This window comes from Oncorhynchus nerka, linkage group LG10, assembly GCF_034236695.1.
Source record: "Oncorhynchus nerka isolate Pitt River linkage group LG10, Oner_Uvic_2.0, whole genome shotgun sequence".
NCBI lineage: Eukaryota > Metazoa > Chordata > Actinopteri > Salmoniformes > Salmonidae > Oncorhynchus > Oncorhynchus nerka.
The window spans coordinates 44904617-44928620 of record NC_088405.1 but is presented as its reverse complement, the minus strand read 5'-3'; the positions used below and the strand labels follow the sequence as shown (position 1 = coordinate 44928620).

The following is a 24004-nucleotide window of genomic DNA, read 5'->3' as shown; positions in this document are numbered from 1 at the left end:
ATGTTGCTGCTCCCTAGATGCAATGGAAAATAGGCCTACATCTGTGGAGCATCATGATCACCAGTGTGCTGGAGTTTCTTTACACTGTAGTATACTGCTTTGCTCCATGCACCTGCTAACACAATACAACCTTTTCCAATAATTGACCTTAGAGTTACAGTTAGTCTTTGCTTTGGCTCTATTGAGGGTCCTGTAGTTGGTCGTCTGCTTGGTGAGGTCTGGGCCAACAAAAGACAGAAGTCTCCATCTCTTCTTCACTCATCTGGAAGTATTGGTGATGTCGGGCACCATCAAGTAGTAGTTCCTGGACTAGGTGATAATATTGCCCATGCTCCCTTACCACATTTACAGGATGCACCAATAACAACCTCCTCTGTGTCTGCACCTTATTAATACAAAGACAACCAATTTATGTCTTAGCGGGTGGCATCTGTTTAGAAAAGCACGCATAAAATATTGTTTATTTTAAAATTGTGATTGGATGAGTTATCTTTTTTTACTTGACTTTTGTTCAGGAAATGCATAATTTATGACTCATAACAGAGTAGTTTGGTTGTAAGGTGAAAGACACTGGCTATTTCTAGTAATCAGTTACAGCCTGTCGTCATGTATACTAAAGGCATATGGGAGTCTGTGAGAGGTGAATGCCTAGATGTGTAAAACTGATAGCCTACAATTTGTATTTCATAATTATATTCCTGTCCTATTCTACAATATGATATAAGGTACTTACCCATGTTACCACTGCTCAATCGCAGTGAAATCAGAAGAATCAGAATCATTTTCAACAGGGCCACTGAAAATGCCGGCTAGAAAAGGAGTCTTATCACATCGTCATGCCACCAAAGTAATACAGAATAATTAGGGTAGTCTGGTAGGGATAGACAAACTCAACATGTGTACGATGTCGCACATGGATGCACATGCAGAGATGGGTGGCCAGCATGTTAGGCACTCACTTTGTGGATGCAACAGGACTGAAAGAGAAGAAATACAACAACCCAGGGCTGGTGCCAGAACTAATCATTTGGACACATTTTTTTCACGGGACCTCCTATGTGTGCTTGCCTGTACACAATGTTTTTTAATGGGTGTTATAGTAAAGACCGTAGTTGGCTCCTGAGTTTCAAGTTTGGGGAAGCTTACAATTTATCCAAACATTTCTACCTACCTGCGTGTGGAACAGTTTGCTTTAAATATTAAAATGTCCTTTCTCAAAATCATTGTCATGAGGTTAATCATAAAAATATGAATAAAAAAATAATTACATTTTCCAAATTCAACTAATGCGAGAGCACGAGCCTCGGACACATATGGACAAATTGATACACCGTGATCCATTGTGGCTAAAGAAATGAGCGCATGGAACTCAAAGATAGCCTAAAGGCCAACGCAGCAGTAGGTTTATAACATTAATTGCTAACTAAGTAGAGTACATAGGCCTAAAGCTAAAAACAGTAGAACATATCCTGATGAAAATTCAGGTTCTTTCAATTGCATTATTCTCTCTACTCTGCCTGTCTGCCTTCCTTTCTATTTGTCTTGAGCTATCACTAGTGAAGCGCAACATTATATAACTAGCCAATTCCGGGCCCTCAGAGTTTCCTGCCAGTGAGCTCGGGACAGACAGCTGTTTAATGTTCCCACTGGACATTTAGGATCATCAGATCATGATAAACAGACATCATTGACTTACATGCTGACCACACTGCTCCTGTGCGCTCGTGTTGCAAAATAAATATCCACATATTATTCAATCATTACAACCTCACTGCTCATGCGTCAATGAGCGTCTGCATAGGCAGGCTCTAAAAATAGAACTTGGTTCTATTTGTGAAGCTTGACGCGCTGCAAGTCCCACCTCTCTGCAAGTCCCGCCTCTCCAATCTACTCATTGGTTTGTAGGAGCATATACCCACGTGGGTGATTGAAAGATGAACTGAGGTCCACACTCCAGTCCAGTTGGTAGTGGTAATGCACCCTAAAGTTGGTTGACAACTGTCATTTAAAGTCCAAAGAAGAAGAAGCCTGAAGGCGGAGAGATTGCTAAAAACATACTCGGTTTACCCTTTTAATTGTCGGAATAGAGGACCTTGTACATTTCAGGTAAAATAACAACCCCATGTTTTAATCCCGGGACAAATTAGCTAGCTAGCTAGCTAGCTAAATTGCCATACATGTTTAATGATTTTCGATCTGTCCTCAAATTAATATAGTTGGTTCAGAGCTCGTTTTGATATTTCAAAATGCGTGTCCTGATTGCGTAAGGTATGGGTGGACAAAGTCAACATGTGCACGATGGCAGTCTGGTCAGCATGTTACTGTGTGAGGTGAATATTTTTTTATTGAGAAGCTCAACTGATGAGCTGTGAACGTGGTGAGTTAAGAAAATAAGAAATCAATTATATGCATATTCTATTTTCTGGTCCTGAAAAATAGCCTGTTTACTTTGGGAACGTTATTTAAAATTTTAAAAAAGACCCCTAGATTCAACAGGTTAAGAAAATAAGAAATCAGACATCCCAAATTGGCACTTTCTTACATTTTTTTTCCTACAATGCAGAGAAGCCAGACATATGCTCATTGACAAAACAAAACAAATAAATATCTTTGCATGTGTGGCTCCTTACCACAATCAATCAGTATGGCAAAAAAATCAGCTCTATTCAGAAGGCCTTAGAAATAAAGCTAGTGTGGAAGGAACGTCTTCCACTTTGGACGATGAAGAATTTTCCGAATATGAGGATCATGTCTCTGTCAATTCGAAGTCTGACAGTGAGTTGGACAAAGAGGATGAAATGACCCTCAGCCAGCCCCAGAACCAGCCTGTCAGCAGCCAGCCCCAGGACCAGCCTGTCAGCAACCAGCTCATCAGCAGTCTGCAGGAGGAAAAATATGGATGTCAAAAAATGGTGAAATTGAATGGTCTTCTTGGCCAAGGAATGAGCCACCCTGCATGACTGCCAATGTGATGCAACCAGGGCCAACACAGATAGGCATTTACTCATGTGCAGAACATAAAGCCTTCTTTTGAACTGTTCATCCCAGACACCATCCAGAAAATCATTCTGGACTGCACTAATTTAGAGGGAAGGCGTGTTTTTGGAGAGAGATGGAAGGAGATGGACCAAACTCATTTACATGCATACTTTTGGTTTCTTATCCTTGCTGGTGTTTTCAGATCCAATCCTTGTGGGATGCAGAAACTGGCAGAGAACTTTTCTGTGCAACAATGTTTTTGGAAAACTTCCACATTATTTCCAGGATGAACCACTTCGATAAGTGAGACCCCAGACCAGCTCGGTGGCAGAGATACAAGCTAGCGTCTATAAAGTCACTGTGGGACAAGTGGGTGGACAGCCTTCCCCTGTTTTACAGCCTTGGGCCCAAAATTACTGTTGATGGGCAGCTTATGCCATTTAGGGGCCGCTGCCCCTTCAGGCAGTACATACCGTCTAAACCCGCAAAATATGTAATCAAGATCTGGGCTGCCTGTGATGCTGCTTTATCATATGTGTGGAACTTGCAAGTGTATACAAGGAAGCCAGATGGTGGAGCCCCTGAAAAGAACCAAGGAATGCGGGGTGTCCTCAACATGACACAGGGACTCCGTTGCCAGAACATCACATGCGATATCTTTTTTACTTCGCATAAGCTGGGACAGGAGCTCCTCAAGAGGAAGCTGACGATGGTAGGGAAAAAGAAACCAGAGCTCCCACCTCAGCTGTTGAATACACAGAACATGCCAATCAATTCTACTAAGGTTGTGTTCGCGGCCGACACCTCCCTAGTGTCCTACGTGCCAAACAAAGCCAAAAATGTGGTACTCATGAGTATGCTGCATTGGAATGGGAGAATCTGTGGCCAGGAACCTCAAAAAACAGAAATCAGAATGGATTACAATGCCACAAAAGGAGGAATGGACAATTTAGACAAGCTGGTGACTGTCTACAGTTGCAAAAGAAGAACCCTACGGTGGCCACTGGTGATATTCTTCAACATCTTGGACATCTGTGCGTACAACGCGTTGTTCATCTGGATGGCGTTGCACCAAGATTAAACAGAGGGAAGCTCCAGAGGAGCTTCTCGAGGAGCTGGGCAAGACCTCAAATCCAGAGAAGGTAAAATATTCAAAGGATCCCAGCTTCTGCAGCCATCGTGAGGAGGATTCAGGAGGAGGATGTTGGTACCCCATCCACCCGACCCACGGAACCAACAACTCCAATACTGGAAGTAAGTGTGAGTGATGTTGTTGCATGTGTGTGTGTGTGTGTGTGTCTGACTCTCCTAACTTGGCCTGCTGTAACTATATATGTGAGTGAGTGAGTGAGTGAGTGAGATGTAAGTAAAATTCCTGAACTAAGTGTTTTCATCATTCTATGCTACTTCATCATATGCGTGGAATATTCCATGCATAGATTGCAGCCGGTAGCAACAAGAAGAAACACTGCGATGTGTGTGGACCCAGGAAGGACATGAAGACACAGGACACATGCATCAAGTGCAAGAAATACATTTTCAACACACAGACAGTAAAACTCATTCCCTCTTGTGGTGTGTAGACCGGCCCTAATTTGTGTGCAATGTGGCTATTTATCATTTCCATAAAATACTGCATGTAAAATTTGTCCTTCCAATTTGTTCAGTTCAAAGCTATAAACATTAATGGTGATGAAAACCTTGTTCAATCTAGATTTGTTCAAGATTAACATGATTTATTCCACCCATATCGTCATTATAATCGATATATGTTTACAAAATTTACATTGTATCCAAAAAACAAATAGGGCTTTAATTGATAAATCAAATCAAATCTTATTTGTCACAATCACATGGTTAGCAGATGTTAATGCGAGTGTAGCGAAATGCTTGTCTTTCTAGTTCCGACCATGCAGTAATATCTAACAAGTCATCTAACCTAACAATTTCACAACAACTACCTTATACACACAAGTGTAAAAGAATGAATAAGAATATGTACATAAATATATACGAATGAGTGACGGCCGAACGGCATAGGCAAGATGCAGTAGATGGTATAGAGTACAGTATACACGGGTATGTAAACATTATATAATGTGGCATTGTTTAAAGTGGCTAGTGATACATTTATTAGGTCAATTTTTAGTTATTAAAGTGGCTAGAGATTTGAGTCAGTATGTTGGCAGCAGCCCCTCAATGTTAGTGATGGCTGTTTAACAGTCTGATGGCCTTGAGATAGAAGCTGTTTTTCAGTCTCTCGGTCCCAGCTTTGTTGCACCTGTACTGACCTCGCCTTCTGGATGATAGCGTGGTGACCAGGCAGTGGCTCGGGTGGTTGTTGTCCTTGATGACCTTTTTGGCCTTCCTGTGACATCGGGTGGTGTAGGTGTCCTGGAGGGCAGGTAGTTTGCCCCCGGGGATGCATTGTGCAGACCTCACTACCCTCAAGAACCTTGCGGTTGTTGGCGGAGCAATTGCCATACCAGGCGGTGATACAGCCCGACAGGATGCTCTCGATTGTGCATCTGTAAAGGTTTGTGAGTGTTTTTGGTGACAGGCCAAATTTCTTCAGTCTCCTGAGGTTGAAGAGGCGCTGCTGCGCCATCTTCACCACGCTGTCTGTGTGGGTGGACCATTTCAGTTTGTCCGTGATGTGTACGCCGAGGAACTTAAAACTTCCCACCTTCTCCATTACTGTCCCGTCGATGTGGATAGGGGGCTACTCCCTCTGCTGTTTCCTGAAGTCCACGACATTGTTGACATTGAGTGTGAGGTTATTTTCCTGACACCACACTCCGAGGACCCTCACCTCCTCCCTGTAGGCTGTCTCGTCGTTGTTGGTAATCAAGCCTACCACTGTAGTGTTGTCTGCAAACTTGATGATTGAGTTGGAGGTGTGCGTGGCCACACAGTCATGGGTGAACAGGGAGGACAGGAGAGGGCTGAGAACACACCCTTATGGGGCCCCAGTGTTGAGGATCAGTGGGGTGGAGATGTTACCTACCCTCACCACCTGGGGGCGGCCCGTCAGGAAGTCCAGGACCCAGTTGCACAGGGCGGGGTCGAGACCAAGGTCTCAAGCTTAATGACGAGGTTGGAGGGTACTATGGTGTTAAATGCTGAGCTGTAGTCGATGAACAGCATTCTTACATAGGTATTCCTCTTGTCCATATGGGTTAGGCAGTGTGCAGTGTGATTGCGATTGCATCATCTGTGGACCTATTGGGGCGGAAAGCAAATTGGAGTGGGTCTAGGGTGTCAGGTAGGATGGAGGTGATATGGTCCTTTACTAGTCTCTCAAAGCACTTCATGATGACGGAAGTGAGTGCTACTGGGCGGTAGTAATTTAGCTCAGTTACCTTATCTTTCTTGGGAGCAGGAACAATGGTGGCCCTATTGAAGCATTTGAGAACAGCAGATTGGGATAAGGATTGATTGAATATGTCCGTAAACACACAAGCCAGCTGGTCTGCGCATGCTCTGAGGACGCAGCTGGGGATGTTGGCTGCAGTGAAGGAGAGCCCGCAGGTTTTTGTAGCGGGCCGTGTCAGTGGCACTGTATTGTCCTCAAAGTAAGCAAAGAAGTTGTTTAATTTGTCTGGGAGCCAGACATCGTGGTATGCGACGGGGCTGGTTTTTCTTTTGTAGTCCATGATTGACTATAGACCCTGCCACATACCTCTCGTGTCTGAGCCGTTGAATTGCGACTCTACTCTATACTGACGCTTAGCTTGTTTGATTGCCTTGTGGAGGGAATAGCTGAACTGTTTGTATTTCCGGTCACCTTGCCCTGATTAAAAGCAGTGGTTCGCGCTTTCAGTTTTGCGCTAATGCTGCCATCAATCCACTGTTTCTCGTTGGGGAATGTTCTAATAGACGCTGTGGGTATAACATCACCACTGTACTAGCTAATAAACTCGCTCACCGAATTAGCGTATTCATCAATGTTGTTGTTCACCGCTATGAGGAACATTTCCCAGTCCACATGATCGAAGCAATCTTGAAGCGTGGAATCCAATTGGTTGGACCAGCGTTGGACAGACCTGAGCACGGGTGCTTCCTGTTTTAGTTTCTGTCTATAGGCTGGGAGTAACAAAATGGAGTCGTGGTCAGCTTTTCCGAAAGATGGGCGGGGGAGGGCTTTATATGCATCGTGGAAGTTAGAATAACAACGATCCAGGGTTTTGCCCGCCCGGGTCGCGCAATCGATATGCAGATAACATTTAGGGAGTCTTGTTTTCAGATTAGCCTTGTTAAAATCCACAGCTACAATAAACACACCCTCAGGATATGTGGTTTCCAGTTTACATAGAGTCAAATGAAGTTCTTTCAAGGCCGCCGTCTGCTTGGGAGGGAATACACACGACTGTGATTATGATCGAAGAAAATTCTCTTGGTAGATAATGTGGTCGGCATTTGATTGTAAGGAATTCTAGGTCAGGTGAACAAAAGGACTTGAGTTCCTGTATGTTGTTATGATGACACCTCGTCTCGTTAATCATAAGGCATACACCAGCGCCCTTCTTCTTACCAGAGAGATGCTTGTTTCTGTTGGCGCGATGCGTGAAGAAACCAGGTGGCTGTACCGTCTCCGGTAGCGTGTCTCGAGTGAGCCATGTTTCCGGTAAACAAAGAACACTACAGTCTCTGATGTCTCTCTGGAAGGCAACCCTTGCTTGGATTTCGTCTACCTTGTTGTCAAGAGACTGGACATTGGCGAGTAGTATGCTCGGGAGCGGTGCGCGATATGCCCGTCCACGGAGCCTGAACAGAGGACCGCTCCGTCTGCCGATTCTGCGGCGCCGTTGTTTTGGATCACCGACTGGGATCCGATCCATTGTCCTGAGTGGTGGACCAAACAAAGGATCTGCTTCGGGAAAGTCTTATTCCTGGTCGTAATGTTGGTAAGGTAACGCGAAGCGAGGCGACCATCTCTGTAGGCGCCGGAAGTATGATCTAATAGAGGTAAATGGCAAATATTAACCATATATGCTATCAATATTGCTTGTAATTGATATAAGTCAACATCTAAGTATGAAGTATTTTTATGTAAATTGCTATGGCTGTATCAGACCCGCAAACATTGGGTGATTAAGAAAAACACGAATGCCACACAATGGTTAATAGATGCATTAACAGAAATGTATGCAACCAAAAGACGGGATTAACGGTACATTTACTAGGCCTACTGGTGACATATGTAATGGGGAATTTATCAAAATAAACAATCAAAGGGCAAACAATTCACACAATGAAACGATGAATGCGCAAGAATTGGCGGGAGACAGCTGAGATCATTCTGGAGAACTTGTAAAGGTTTTGACTTGAGGTTATTATTTATAGGGGTGCCAGGTAGGTTGTGCCTACCAGAGAAAACATTGGTTTCTCCTTTTAGTTTGGGTGGGAATGAGTCCCATCTGGTCCGTCAAGTCTACACCAATACAAAGGACTTATGTAAAAGTCAGGATGGAAATAAACTTTTCATAAACCCTTAAAACATTGGAAAGAACTTCAAAAACAACTATACTCTTTTGCGTGGGTTGTATTAACAACATCAATGATTACACACACATATAATAATATAACACAATGAGTTCTGGTTCCTCCAGAAATGTCCTGTACCTCGGCCTAAAAAGAGTCCTGCCCGGTAGAGTCACACAATGTTTTTCCGTTCATTCCGTGTACCGTAAACCCAGTATTAATCATACCATCAATAGAACAATAAGTTTACCACAGAACTTTAATGCGTTTCAACTCTTAATAAGTCCTCAACTACAACTAACTACATAAATCACAGTATACATCACATCAAATCCTGGGTAAACTCTATTAGGCAACAAAACACACGTTTAACGGCAACAAAACAACGGAATAGAGAAGCTTCGGGAACTGAGGGTTGAACACATCCTCAGTCACGTCTCTCTCACAACCCCACTTTTGCGCAGCTGATGCTGGCTATTTAATTGGGAATTAAAGGGAAAGCGCCCTATTGGAAGGAGCTGCACTGAGACGGTTCAGAAAATTTCAGGGCCGTCACAAACTGAGCGCATGCATTCTGGAGAGAGAAACATGTCAGAACTTCGCCACACACCCCTCCCCTTTCTTCTTGTCTCAACATTTTTAATTATACTCAAGACACATTATCTTCACACATATCTTAGATACTTTTCACTGACAGCCACAACTCAGTATTCAGCTAGGCCTATTGCCACGTTACCCAAATTTTGCACTTCCCAAATAGGCCTACACACTTGTGATTTGAAACAATCCATAGGTTGTTGTTTTTTTAAAGCTAATGATCCGCTTTGGCTAAGTGATGCTATCTGGTGAAGTATTTTGAATTATTTTATTTAGACAGGAGTAATTATATAATTTTGTCTGAACATCAATTTACTTTAGGGGAAGCCAGCATCCGAACGATGCACTGTGCACAGCCAACTTTATTTTCCAATTCGCAAGTGGCTGAAACGAGAGATCTGAATAATGACAAGATGCTCATGTCTCTGCTTCAACATTGGGAGTCATTTTCCCAAAGGTGGGAATATAGGCAACAAGTTTAGGTCTGCATAATTTATGGCCATAGAAACGTATTGGACTTATTCTGGACAGATCTTGGTGAGAGTAAGTCCTCTCGCTTCGCCTCTTCCTTTCTGCTGATGAAACAGTGCCCGTCGTTCTTACAATATGTAGCACATGTATCTGATGCTGTAGGGACAGAATTAGTATGACATGCCATACTATTTTTGTCCAGACAAAATCAGATACATGGTCTACACATACTGAGACAGAGGGGCGCTGTTTTGTGTCTTTCTGTCAGCAGAGATGGGCAGTATTTCCGTTATATGTTTAAATTACATCTGAGCTTTTTGTATGTTTTATTAGACTGGGCTGTACTACACTCCAATGTATTTTGTAACATGATACTTTTCAAAATACTTGTCTATACCATTTCTTTATAGCTGTTCACATTTATGTGGCCCCCTACATTGGAATCAAAAGCCTGACGTGATAAGAGTGCCTGCCAAATTAAACATAGATGTAGATGTAAAAACTAACAATTGCAAAGCATGCTGAGTATTACTCTAATGAGCTCTGCCCAGAAACAAGGCCAATGACAATACCCAGCATGCTTTGCAGTTGTTCCTTTTTACATTTACATAAATGTTTTGGTCATTTAGTAGATGCACTTGTCCAGACTGACAGTGCTTCAGCAAAGATAGGTAACAGGAAAAAAACACATCTTAGTGAGTAAGAAGTTTCCGTTTCCTACTTTCAAATTAGATTTTGTGTTTTTACAATACATTTTTATGTAATACATGTGTTTATACAATACATAGATTTTGCACAAGTTTCTTATATTTTACTTTGATACATTGGTATTTCGGGTATTTTATAATGTATGCCCATTCCTGTCTCAGTTAAATGTATTCCAGATCTCTGTTACATAAATTGACCAGTATTCCAATATTTTATTTGGATGTGCAATGAAGTAGGGCAGCCATGAAGACAGCCTTGCAACAATCATGTCGCTGTCACTAACACAGTCATGGCTGGTAACTATAAAATTCACTCAAAAAGCACATAAGTGACTGTAACACTGCAGGTGTTCATTTGTTAACACTGAAAAAGGGTAGCAGCATAAGTGCTTAGCAAAGTGTTGACCTCTGGAAAATTGTTACAATCACCACTGGTGAATTTTCTGTGTAGTGTAGAATACAGTGCTAGATTAAATGTGTTAAACTTCTTAGGGATAGGGGGCAGTATTCGGAAGTTTGGATGAATGAAGTGCCCAAAGTAAACTCCCTGTTACTCAAGCTCAGAAGCTAGGATATGCATATAATTATAGTAGTATTGGATAGTAAAAACTCTAAAGTTTCCAAAACTGTTAAAATGATGTCTGTGAGTATAACATAACTTATACAGCAGGTGAAAATCCGAGGAGAATCCATCTGTAATTTTTCTTTTTGGAGGTGACTCTTTAAAATGCCTGTCTTGGGGAAATCAAAGGAATACCTCCCAATTTGCAGTTCCTAGGGCTACCAGCAGATGTCAACAGTCTTTAGAAAGAGTTTCAGGCTTGTTTTCTGAAAAATGAGCTAGATTTTGTAGTTTTTCTAAGTGGCTCCCATTTTGGCTGTAGTGTTGTGGCGCACGTCGGTGAGGGCGCGCACTTCGTTAGTTATGTCCAGTAATGAACATACTATTCTCCGTCTTAAATTGTATTTATTATTTACATGTTAGGGTACCTGAAGATTGATTGGAAACGTTGTTTGACTTGTTTGGACGAAGTTTATTTGTAACTTTCGGGATTCATTTGTATGCATTTTGAACGAGAGAAACAAAAGGACAATTTCTTATATAACTGGGACCTTTGTGATTCCAAACAGAGGAAGTTTTTGAAGGTAAGTGATTTATTTTATCGCTACGAGACGAGACGTCACGTCTCTGCTTGTTTGGAAAATGTTTGTAATGCTTTTTTACGTGCGGCGCTGTCTTCAGATAATCACATGGTGTGCTTTCGCCGTTAAGCATTTTTGAAATCTCACAAAGCGGCTGGATTAACAAGAAGTTAAGACACTTGTATTTTCATGAATGTTTAGTTTTACCAATTTTGTATTTTGAATTTCACGCTCTGCAATTTCAATGGATGTTGGCCAGGTGTGCCGCTTGCGTCCCACCTAGCCCAAAGAGGTTTTAAAGATACACTATTAATGCTATACCTGCACAGAAAATTGGCCAATGTTTTTATTTTTTATTTTTTATTATTTATTGAATATTCAAAACATACAATATACTTGCAGTGAAGCTGCTTAACAACATCATACCAGTCATCCAACAGATTCCCATTCAGAGCGACACAAAGAAGCATCCAGGGTCAATGCCCTGCTCAATGCTCTGTTGACTGATCTACCACCAGGCCAAAAAACGTGAACCCGAACCCTCCAAGATCCCCCCCCACAGTTCCCCAATAGCTGTCCCTCAACCATTCGAGACCCCTCCCACAGTCCCCCCAGGAAGAAAAATAAAAAATACAATTAATTCCATTCCTCACCCCCAAGAACCCCTCAATGCATCAACAACCAAGAACTAATGAGAAAAAAGGAAAAGACAGACGAAAACAGCAAACAAGAATGTAAAATTAAAAAACAATAAAAAATACATTTAAAATAAAGGACATCGAGGACAACTAAAATCATAACAGCAATGCGAACTGTATATGTGTATGTGCATTCTGGCACTATTACATGTATGTGTGTATTGTATGTGTTTATTTGAATGAGAGTGTGTGTATATGCATGTGTACAAACACCAGCACGGCACCAGCCTCAGGCAAACCAATATTAGTTGTAAAAAACACTACCACTTAGTGTCATTCAAATGTACTTTTTATTATGTATTATTTTGACTTTTTTTTACTCTTCTCTTTGACCATCATTCTATCTCTCACACAGCAGCTCCTCTCCCAATTGTCTCCAATTCCACATCCCAACCCTCAGTTTCCCTCAGCCCCATCCCATCTATCTCTGCTGGCCAGCCACTTCGAGTTTCTACGAAATACATATCTTTCAACTCTGCTGTGATGTTTAAAGTACAATTTCAATATATATAATCAAATAGAATACACAGATTGCCAGTTGAAGATAAATCATTTTACTAAGAGTATTAGTATATTAGTAATTGACTGACACGGTCTCTCCAGATCTCCTAACAGTACTATTTCTAGGGTCAATTTTAGATCAATGCTGTGCATTTTCAGCCATTCCTGAACCTGAGACCGGAAAACAGGCTACCTGAGGGCAAAACCAAAATAATAGTCTATTGATTCTGTGTCCTCACATAAAAATCTGCAGAGCTTCGATGATTTTACATCCCAAATATTCAACATTTTGTTGGTGGCAAGTATTCTATATAATCATTTTAGCTGAAAAGCACGAAGTCTTGAATCTTGCGTTGTTTGATATATCAACTCATACACCCTGTACCATGGAATCGGTACATCAAAAATCTCTTCCAAACTATTTTGCAATCTGTATGGCACAGTTGTCAACATCCTGGTACTCAAATGAAACTGGTATACTTAACTATTTATGCTATTTTTATTCCAAACTGGGGTTGCTATACATTATTTTTACCCATTTTATAAGAGAATTACCACAATTGAAAATATCCAGGCATTTATAAACAAAATTCAGTCTTACTTTATCAAATGGCTTTTCAAAATCCGCTATAAATACCATTCCTGGCTTCTTATATGTTTCATGATGTTCTATTATTTCTAGTAGTTGTCGTATATCTCCAATGTATCGTCCATGTAAAAAACCTGTCTGATCAGGATGAACAATATCTGGTAAAAAAAACTTTTAATTCTGAGTGCTATACATTTTGCTAAATGTCGTTAAATGTCAAGAACTTGAAGTTTCTTCAAGTGCAGTTGCAAAAACGACCAAGCTCTACGACAAAACTGGATCTCATGAGGACTGCCACAGGAAAGGAAAACCCAGAGTTGCCTCTGCTGCAGAGGATAAGTCCATTAGTGTTACCTGCACCTCAGATTGCAGCCCAAATAAATGATTCACTGATTTCAAGTAACAGACACATCTCAACATCAACTGCTCAGAGGAGACTGCGTGAATCAGGCCTTCATGGTTGAATTGCTGCAAAGAAACCCCTACTAAAAGGACACCAATAAGAAGAAGAGACTTGCTTGGGCCAAAAAACATGAGCAATGGAAATCTGTCCTTTGGTCTGATGAGTCCAAATTTGCGATTTTTGGATCCAACCATCGTCTCTTTGTGGGAAGCAGAGTAGGTGAACGGATGATCTCCGGATGTGTGGTTCCCACCATGAAGCATGGAGGAGGAGGTGTGATGGTGTGGGGGTGCTTTATTGCTGACACTGTCAGTCATTTATTTAGAATTCAACTTACTGTCGTGACTTTGCTTTCATTAATCTGATTACTTCTATTTATCGAATCAACTAACTATGTTTAATTGTTACCGATTAAATGAATCATGTAACAATCAACACATTAGCAATTTGGGGCACCACAAGAGAAGTTGTTAACTTCTTGAAACACCCATCCCTTTAGCGGGATCATTTTCATCAACACCCGCTGAATTGCAACGCGCCAAATTCAAATTAAATTACTAAAAATATTTCATTTTCATGAAATCACAAGAGCAATATAGCAAAACACAGCTTAGCTTGTTGTTAATCCACCTGGCGTGTCAGATTTCAAAACAGCTTTTCGGCGAAAGCATAACAAGCGTTTATGTAATATCACTCTCAGTAGACAAAATATTACAAACATCACAAAAGTCAGAAAAGCAATAGATTAAATCGCTTACCTTGGATGATCTTCGGACGTTTGCACTCACGAGACTCCCAGTTACACAATAAATGTTCCTTTTGTTCCATAAAGATTATTTTTATATCCAAAATACCTCCATTTGTTTGGCGTGTTATGTTCAGAAATCCACAGGCTCGAGCGGTCACGACATCGCAGACAAAAATTCCAAATAGTATCCGTAATGTCCACACAAACATGTCAAACGTTTTTATAATCAATCATCAGGTTGTTTGTAAATATATAATCGATAATATATCAACCCGGACTGTCGCTTTTTCAAAATGAGAGGGAGAGACAATGGCTGCCCCACTCTGTTGCGCAAGCAAATCTGCGAACACCCAGCTATCCACTGACGCGATGTTATCTTTCTCGTTCATTTTTCAAAGTAAAAGTGTGAAACTATGTCTAAAGACTGTTGACACCTTATGGAAGCCATAGGAAAAGGAATCTGGTTGATATCCCTTTAAATGGAGGCAAGGCATCCAATGGAACAGAGAGCTTACCGGAAAAACAGCACTTCCTGGTTTGATTTTCCTCAGGTTTTCACCTGCAATATCAGTTCTGTTATACTCACAGACAATATTTTGACAGTTTTGGAAACTTTATAGTGTTTTATATCATAATCTGACAATTATATGCATATTCTAGTTTGTGGGCCTGATCTGGTAAAAGGTCAAACAAACAAAAAAACATGTTTTCTATTTTTATTTGTGTTGCATCACCTTTGACATGAAAAAGAAAAGCCATACATTCAGATAGGATGATGTCCACAAGAGGGCAACAGCGTATGTGCAAAGTTTCAGACTGATAACTTCAAGAATGAGCGAGCTTCATGAAATTTAGTATGAAGTCACCAAGGTGTCCCTCACGAGTTGCTTAAATGTAGTGGCCTCCAAGTGGACAAATTGGTAAATTGATACATTTTCAAGAACATAACTTTAGAGAACATACAAAAATGCTATGCTAATAAAAAATATGTTTACACACTCCCAGTAATGTCATACATGATGGATCATTAGCTTCCCTACAAAAAAGGAATGAACAGGAGACACGACAAGAATGCTGATCCAATGTCTCCAAACACAGAAGTTAAATATTTAAGATAAGGGCCAAGTTGGCAGCTAACATTGATCTAATGTCATAAGGTAACACACCACAAACAAAGTGAAAAAATGTACATGTATATATATAAAGTTGAAGCGTGGCTTCTGATTGGTCGACCAGCGTTGAATGGTTCTTGTCACTGGTACATCCTGTTTGAGTGTCTGCCTATAAGACGGAACAAACAAGATGGCATGGTCGGATTTGCCGCAGGGAGGGTGCAGGAGGGCTTTTTATGCATCGCGGAAGTTGGAGTAGCAGTGGTCGAGAGTATTAGCCCTGCATGTCATGCAATCAATATGCTGGTAGAATTTAGGTAGCCTTGTTCTCAAATTTGCTTTGTTAAAATCCCCCGCTACAATAAATGCAGCCTCCAAATACATAGTGTCCAGTTTACATACTGTTGAAGTTGAAAGTTTTACATACACCTTAGCCAAATACATTTAAACTCTGTTTTTCACAATTCCTGACATTTAATTAATCCGCGGAAAATTCCCTGTCTTAGGTCAGTTAGAATCACCACTTTATTTTAATAATGTTAAATGTCAGAATAATAGTTGAGAGAATGATTTATTTCAGCTTGCATTTCTTTCATCACATTCCCAGTGGGTCAGAATTTTACATACACACAATTAGTATTTGGTAGCAATTGCCTTTAAATTGTTTAACTTGGGTCAAATGTTTTGGGTAGCCTTCCACAAGTTTCCCACAATAAGATGGGTAAATTTGGGCCCATTCCTCCTGACAGACCTGGTGTAACTGAGTCAGGGTTGTAAAGGCGTCCTTGCTCACACACGCTTTTTCAGCTCTGCCCACAAATGTTCTATAGGATTGAGGTCAAGGCTTTGTTGTCCTTAAGCCATTTTGCCACAACCTTTCAGGTTATGTCGATATCGGACTATTTTTACAGTGGATAAATATACTTGTGTACCTGTTTCCTCCAGCATCTTCAAAAGGTCCTTTGCTGTTGTTCTGGGATTGATTTGCACTTTTCGCACCAAAGTACGTTCATCTCTAGGAGACAGAACGCGTCTCCTTCCTGAGTGGTATGACTGCTGCGTGGTCCCATGGTGTTTATACTTGCGTACTATTTTGTACAGATGAATGTGGTACCTTCAGGCGTTTGGAAAATGCTCACAAGGATGAACCTACAATATTTTTTCTGAGGTCTTTGCTGATTTCTTTTGATTTTCCCATGATGTCAAGCAAGAGGCACTGAGGGTAGGCCTTGAAATACATCCACAGGTACACCTCCAATTGACTCAAATTATGTCAATTAGCTTATCAGAAGCTTCTAAAGCAATAACATACTTTTCTGGAATTTTCAAGCAGTTTAAAGGCCCAGTCAATTTAGTGTATGTAAACCTCTGACCCACTGGAATTGTAATACAGTGAATTGTAAGTGAAATAATCTGTCTGTAAACAATTGTTGGAAAAATTACTTGTGTCATGCACAAAGTAGATGTCCTAACCGACTTGCCAAGTTTGTTAATAAGACATTTGTTTGTTAATAAGACATTTGTGGAGTGGTTGAAAAATTAGTTTTAATGAATCCAACCTAGTGTAAGTGTATGTAAACTTTCGACTTCAACTGTAATTACTCCACTAGTTTGCTATCCTTCCAGTCACCTCTGCTATCTCCAAGCCCCAGAATCCTGGGGCGGCAGATAGTCTAGTGGTTAGAGCGTTGGACTAGTAACTGGAAGGTTGCAAATTGAATCCCTGAGCAGACAAGGTAAAAATCTTTCGTTCTGCCCCTGAACAAGGCTATCATTGAAAATAAGAATTTGTTTTAGCCTAGTTAAATAAAGGTTAAAAAAACATATCCCTTTAATGTTCTGTTTTATTACTACATCAAATGCAGAATAACTGGCACAGATACAGAATCTCTACCAGAGTTGCAAAGAAAACAGTACAATGGAGCTCAAAACTCCCCATAGATTATCATTAATCTGTAATAGATACATGCGTGCCCTCTGACTCAGGTTTATTGTTGAGGTTGTAAGTGCTGTGTCACCCCCCGTTGATCAATAATTTTGCTGTGTTGTGTTTTACTCTGTGTCTCTTTAAAACGTGTTTCTGTCTCTGGTTCTTTCTATGTCCTGTAGCTGTCTCACTGGCTCTAGCCTTGAATGGAGTCTTCACAAACACTATCAAGTTGATCGTTGGCAGGTAAATACGTCATTGTAGTACACCAACTAGACTCAAAAACGGTTTGGGCAAGGTTGAATTATAGTACTTTATTTAAAATTGGCATTCACCATTCAGTTATGTGGTGTGGCACTTCATTTAATTGTTTTAATTTTTATTTAACCGTTATTTAACTATGCAAGTCAGTTATGAACAAATTCTTCTTTACAATGACTGCCTATGGAACTCCCAATCACGTCTGGTTGTGATTTAAATAAGTAACTAAATGCCTTGACATGTACTTAAAGTTAACTTTAGGTGGCATAACTTTAGCGATTGATTGAAATGTCTTCTTCCTTTTCTCTGCAGACCCAGGCCAGACTACTTCCAGCGTTGTTTCCCAGATGGACAGGTGAATGTTAAGATGCTGTGCACCGGAGAACCATACCTGGTGTCAGAGGGACGCAAGAGTTTCCCAAGCAGCCACTCTTCTTGTGAGTGTCAGTCAGTCAGCAGCCACAACACTGTCGATCAGTATGTTTTAGGGATCAGTTTGAGCCAGGCAAGGCACAGAATCCCTAATATTGATCCCAGCAAACCAAAACTGGTTCTGTGTAAGTTCTCAGAACATCGGTTAGGTTGTAGCAAATGTTCTCATAACACAAAAACTGTCCAGTTGTGATGATCAGTATAAACATTCGCTTGACGTTGCAAGAACGTTCCCAGAAAACATTTAGTCTGTTCTTTGAAGGTTCTCAGAAAGTTTAATTAGGTTGTGGGAACATTGTGGGGATGTCACAAAAGATATGTTCCCAAAACACCAAAACTGTCCAGGTGTGCAGATGACTATACAATGTTATTTTAGTGTGCACAAAAACACATATCTTTAGGTTGTGTGAACATTGTGGGGATTTTGCAAGAGATAGTTTCCCAAAACACAAAATCATTCTACTTGTGATGACATTCTTAAACTGTTTGAATGTTCTTAGAATGGTTTTCATATGTTCCCAGAATGATACAATTCACTTTGAACAGTGGCTTCTTTCATGTGTTAGTGTTATCTTACTGGTGTTAGGTTCTAAACAAACAGACAACTAGTAAAAAGCTCATACCAATGTTATTCACCCACTGTGTCAAACAGCTGCAAAGACAAAAAATCATGATTACACAAGCACATATATTTATACCCTCCTACTAGAAGGAGTCAATTCTTTGCAAATCTAGACAGCCAATACATCTCTGCTGCGAGACAGGAACTTACAGTGGGGCAAAAAAATATTTATTCAGCCACCAATTGTGCAAGTTCTCCCACTTAAAAAGATGAGAGAGGCCTGTAATTTTCATCATAGGTACACTTCAACTATGACAGACAAAATTAGGGGGGAAAAATCCAGAAAATCACATTGTAGGATTTTTTATGAATTTATTTGCAAATTATGGTGGAAAATAAGTATTTGGTCAAAAACAAAAGTTTATCTCAATAATTTGTTATATGCCCTTTGTTGGCATTGACAGAGGTCAAACGTTTTCTGTAAGTCTTCACAAGGTTTTCACACACTGTTGCTGGTATTTTGGCCCATTCCTCCATGCAGATCTCCTCTAGAGCAGTGATGTTTTGGGGCTGTTGCTGGGCAACACGGACTTTCAACTCCCTCCAAAGATGTTCTATGGGGTTGAGATCTGGAGACTGGCTAGGCCACTCCAGGACCTTGAAATGCTTCTTACAAAGCAACTCCTTCATTGCCCGGGCGGTGTGTTTGAGATCATTGTCATGCTGAAAGACACAGCCATGTTTCATCTTCAATGCCCTTGCTGATAGAAGGAGGTTTTTACTCAAAATCTCACGATACATGGCCCCATTCATTCTTTCCTTTACACGGATCAGTCGTCCTGGTCCCTTTGCATGATGTTTCCACCCGCATGCTTCACAGTAGGTATGGTGTTCTTTTGATGCAACTCAGCATTCTTTGTCCCCCAAACATGACGAGTTGAGTTTTTACCAAAAAGTTATATTTTGGTTTCATCTGACCATATGACATTCTCCCAATCTTCTTCTGGATCATCCACATGCTCTCTAACAAACTTCAGACGGGCCTGGACATGTACTGGCTTAAGCAGGGGGACACGTCTGGCACTGCAGGATTTGAGTCCCTGGCGGCGTAGTGTGTTACTGATGGTAGGCTTTGTTACTTTGGTTCCAGCTCTCTGCAGGTCAATCACTAGGTCCCCGTGTGTGGTTCTGGGATTTTTGCTCACCGTTCTTGTGATAATTTTGACCCCACGGGGTGAGATCTTGCGTGGAGCCCCAGATCGAGGGAGATTATCAGTGGTCTTGTATGTCTTCCATTTCCTAATAATTGCTCCCACAGTTGATTTCTTCAAACCAAGCTGCTTACCTATTGCAGATTCAGTCTTCCCAGCCTGGTGCAGGTCTACAATTTTGTTTCTGGTGTCCTTTGACAGCTCTTTGGTCTTGGCCATAGTGGAGTTTGGAGTGTGACTGTTTGAGGTTGTGGACAGGTGTCTTTTATACTGATAACAATTTCAAACAGGTGCCATTAATACAGGTAACAAGTGGAGGACAGAGGAGCCTCTTAAAGAAGTTACAGGTCTGTGAGAGCCAGAAATCTTGCTTGTTTGTAGGTGACCAAATACTTATTTTCCACCATAATTTGCAACTAAATTCATTAAAAATCCTACAATGTGATTTTCTGGATTTTTTAAAATCATTTTGTCTGTCATAGTTGAAATGTACCTATGATGAAAATTACAGGCCTCTCTCATCTTTTTAAGTGGGAGAACTTGCACAAATGGTGGCTGACTAAATACTTTTTTTGCCCCACTCTAATTGGTTCCCCTCACTGGTGTAGTCATGGCCCTGCCTCATGCTAGAACCAATATGGGAATGGAAGTATATGTGTGTGTAATAGGACTTCTCACTTCACCTGACTTGACCTCGGGACAAATTCCTCACTCCTCCCTAATCCACGGCTGTCCTTTTGTCTCCCTCCGTAAGAGTCATGGTATGTAACAATAAAATGTTTGACAGAATCTAAGCTTTCTGTAACTTTTTCTTAGAAAAACATATTTGGTGATAAAAACATTTGAATGTTTGTGGGACATTATCAGCCTAATATTAACTCAAACCCTTACCAGGGTTTTCTCAGAACCAATTTATTTGAATCCAACGATGATTTGCTGAATAATGTTTAGGGAACGTTATTGAAAACATCATGTCATAACGGCACACTATAGCTTTATGAGAGCATTGTGGAATATTCCCTACTTCTTGTTATGGGTGATTGAACTTCTTATGGCTGCAATCCCGTTAACGGGAGCGATATGACAAAGGCCAGTGAAAGTACAGTGCGCCAATTTCAAAACATCAAAAATCTCAAAATTAAAATTCCTCAAACATACATGTATCTCATACCATTTTAAAGCTAATCTTGTTGTTAATCCTACCACAGTGTCTGGTTTCAAATATGCTTTACAGCAAAAGCACCACAAACGATTATGTTAGGTCACCACATAGCCAGAGAAAAACACAGCCATTCTTCCAGCCAAAGATTTTCCAGCCAGAGTCACAAAAACCACAAATAGAGATACAATTAATCACTAACCTTTGATCATCTTCATCAGATGACACTCATAGGACTTCATATTACACAATACATGTATGAGTTTACATTGGCGCGTTACATTCACTAGTTCCAAAAACATCCAGTGATTTTGCATAGCCACATCATTCAACAGAAATACTCATCATAAATGTAGATGATAATACAAGTTATACACATGGAATTATAGATATATTGAGTTTGCTGTTGGTTCTAGACTTGGTGCACTTGTACCACTTGCGTAGCAGGGAAAGCAGTCTGTGTCTTGGGTGGCTGGAGTCTTTGTGGGCCTTCTTCTGACACCGCCTGATATGGAGGTCCTGGATGGCAGGGAGCGTTCTCACCACCCTCTAAACGCCTAGCGGTCTGGTGCCTTGCATTTGCCGTACCAGGCGGTGATGCAGCCAGTCAATATGCCCTCAATTGTGTAGCTGTAGACCTTTTTGAGAGCCCATGCCAAATATTTTCAGCCACCTAAGGGGCTGCTCCACTACAACCCCATCAATGTGGAAGGGGGGCGTGTTCGCCTCTCCTTAATGCAACCGTCAGATTTTTTAAACGCTACGGAAAGAGAAACCCATGCAATAATCTGAGACGGCGCTCAGAAGTAAAAGTCACAATAGCCGCAATGATGGCGTCAACATAAACAAGAAGTTACATGATAAATACTCCCTTACCTTTGATGATCTACATCAGAAAGCACCCCAGGAATCCCAGGTCCACAATAAATGTTTGTTTTGTTCGATAATGTCCGTTATTTATGTCCAAATACCTTATTTTGTTAGCGTGTTTGGTATACATATCCAAACGCTCATTCTGGTCAGCGTTACATCGGACAAAAACTTCAAAAAGTTATATTACAGGTCGAAGAAACATTTCAAACTAAGTACAGAATCAATCATTAGGATGTTTTTAACATATAGCTTCAATAATGTTCCAACCGGAGTATTCTTTTGTGTCTTCATGAGCAATGGAACGCAAGTGGATACCATGAGGAATAAGCGTGATCAGAAAATGGCTGACTGCCAGACACCTGATAGATTCTGCTCTCATTCACTCCCACAAACAACGTAGAAGTCCCATTAAAATTTCTATTGATGGTTCTATTGATGGTTGACATCTAGTGGAATACCTAGGCAGACATCATTACTATCTCAAGAGGATTTCATTGGGGACTCTGGTGAATACATACAAAGCTCAGATTTCTCACTTCCTGTTTTGATTTCTCAGGATTTTGCCTAACATTTTAGTTCTGTTAAACTCACAGACATCATTCAAACAGTTTTAGAAACTTTAGAGTGTTTTCTATTCAATACTACTAATAATATGCATATATTAGCAACTGACACTGAGGAGCAGGCCATTTACTTTGGGCAACTTATTCAACCAAGCTACTCAATACTGCCCCCCAGCCATAAGAAGTTTTTAATTAACATCATCAACATTAGCAGAACATTCCTATAATGTTTTCTCAGAACCATTTCTATTGCTCTCACATTTTGTTGCGACAGAATATTCTGAAAACATTACTGATAATTTGTGTGATTACATTACCTGAAAACCTAATGATAACTATTGGGGAATGTTCTGTGTTGGTTGTGACAGATGTTCTGGACAACATTTTAGTGAACGTTAGGATAATATTAAAGAACATTCTTTGAATGTTTTTGGGGTGTTCATTATCCTAATTTTAGATATAACCCTAACTAGAACTTAATAGGAATCTTAGCTAATGTTTTAGGAATGTTCCCGGTTTGCTAGAATCACATAATGAGTAGATATTTGGGACGCAAGAGGATTTTTAGATCAGTGATTCTGTGCAATCCGACTAATGTAGTCAATCTCAAACTTTGCTCTGTCAGTAGGCTACATATCATAATGTCACAAGGACACCTTTCATTACACCTAAAGGCTGTATTACAGTAATCAAAACAAAATGGAAGGGTTTTTCCTTCCATGTATCGAATCATCCTATGGATGCCTCGAGACAGGATCAATGTCAATTTTGGCTACATCCCAAATGGCCTCCTATTCCCTACATAGTGCACTACCTTTGACCTTAGCCCTATTGGCCCTGGTTAAAGGTAGTGCACTATAAAGGGAATAGGGTGTCATTTGGGACACGGCTTATGACTCAGTCAACATCAGTCTCAGTGACAATGTGAGTGTTGTTTCTATTGCGTAGGCACTCATGGTACTGTATTTAGTAATTACTCTGAGCAGTACTGAAGATATACTGAGTTGTTATTCAAATTGAGTTTTGAGTACTTGATTTGGCTACTGAGTTCTTATTAGATTTGCCGATCCTGGCCTGGACTGAACCTACAAAGAGTCGTCCTCATTTGACTGCGTTGCTTATGTGTGTATTAGGTGTAGATTACTGAGCTAAAGGGTAGAGCTGCTGCTTTCAAGGAGCGGGACTAACCCGGAAGCTTAAAAGAAATCCCGCTATTCCCTCCGACGAACCATCAAACAGGAAAAGCGTTTGGACTAAGATCTAATCGTACTACACCGGCTCTGTCGCTCGTTGGATGTGGCAGGGGTTACAAACCATTACAGACTACTATGGGAAGCACAACTGAAAGCTGCCCAGTGACATGAGCCTACCAGACGAGCTAAACTACTTCTATGCTCGCTTCGAGGCAAATAACACTGAAACATGCATGAGCGCACCAGCTGTTCCGGAAGACTGTGAGATCTCGCTCTCCACAGCCGATGTGACAAAGTAAGACCTTTAAACAGGTCAACATTCACAAGGCCGGAGGGCCAGACAGATAACCAGGACGTGTACTGCAAGCATGCGCTGACCAACTGGCAAGTG

General features: G+C 40.8%; 1 protein-coding gene across 1 annotated transcript in view; it reads left to right on the top strand.

The window, feature by feature from the left end:
* The window catches only part of LOC115136377 (phospholipid phosphatase 4), a 126585-nt gene that overhangs the window by 90568 nt on the left and 12013 nt on the right, over positions 1-24004 (top strand). Inside the window, exons 4-5 of the mRNA XM_029671965.2 lie at positions 17542-17605; positions 17933-18057. Coding sequence (XP_029527825.2) covers positions 17542-17605; positions 17933-18057 — 189 coding nt within the window. The remainder of the gene's footprint in view (positions 1-17541; positions 17606-17932; positions 18058-24004) is intronic.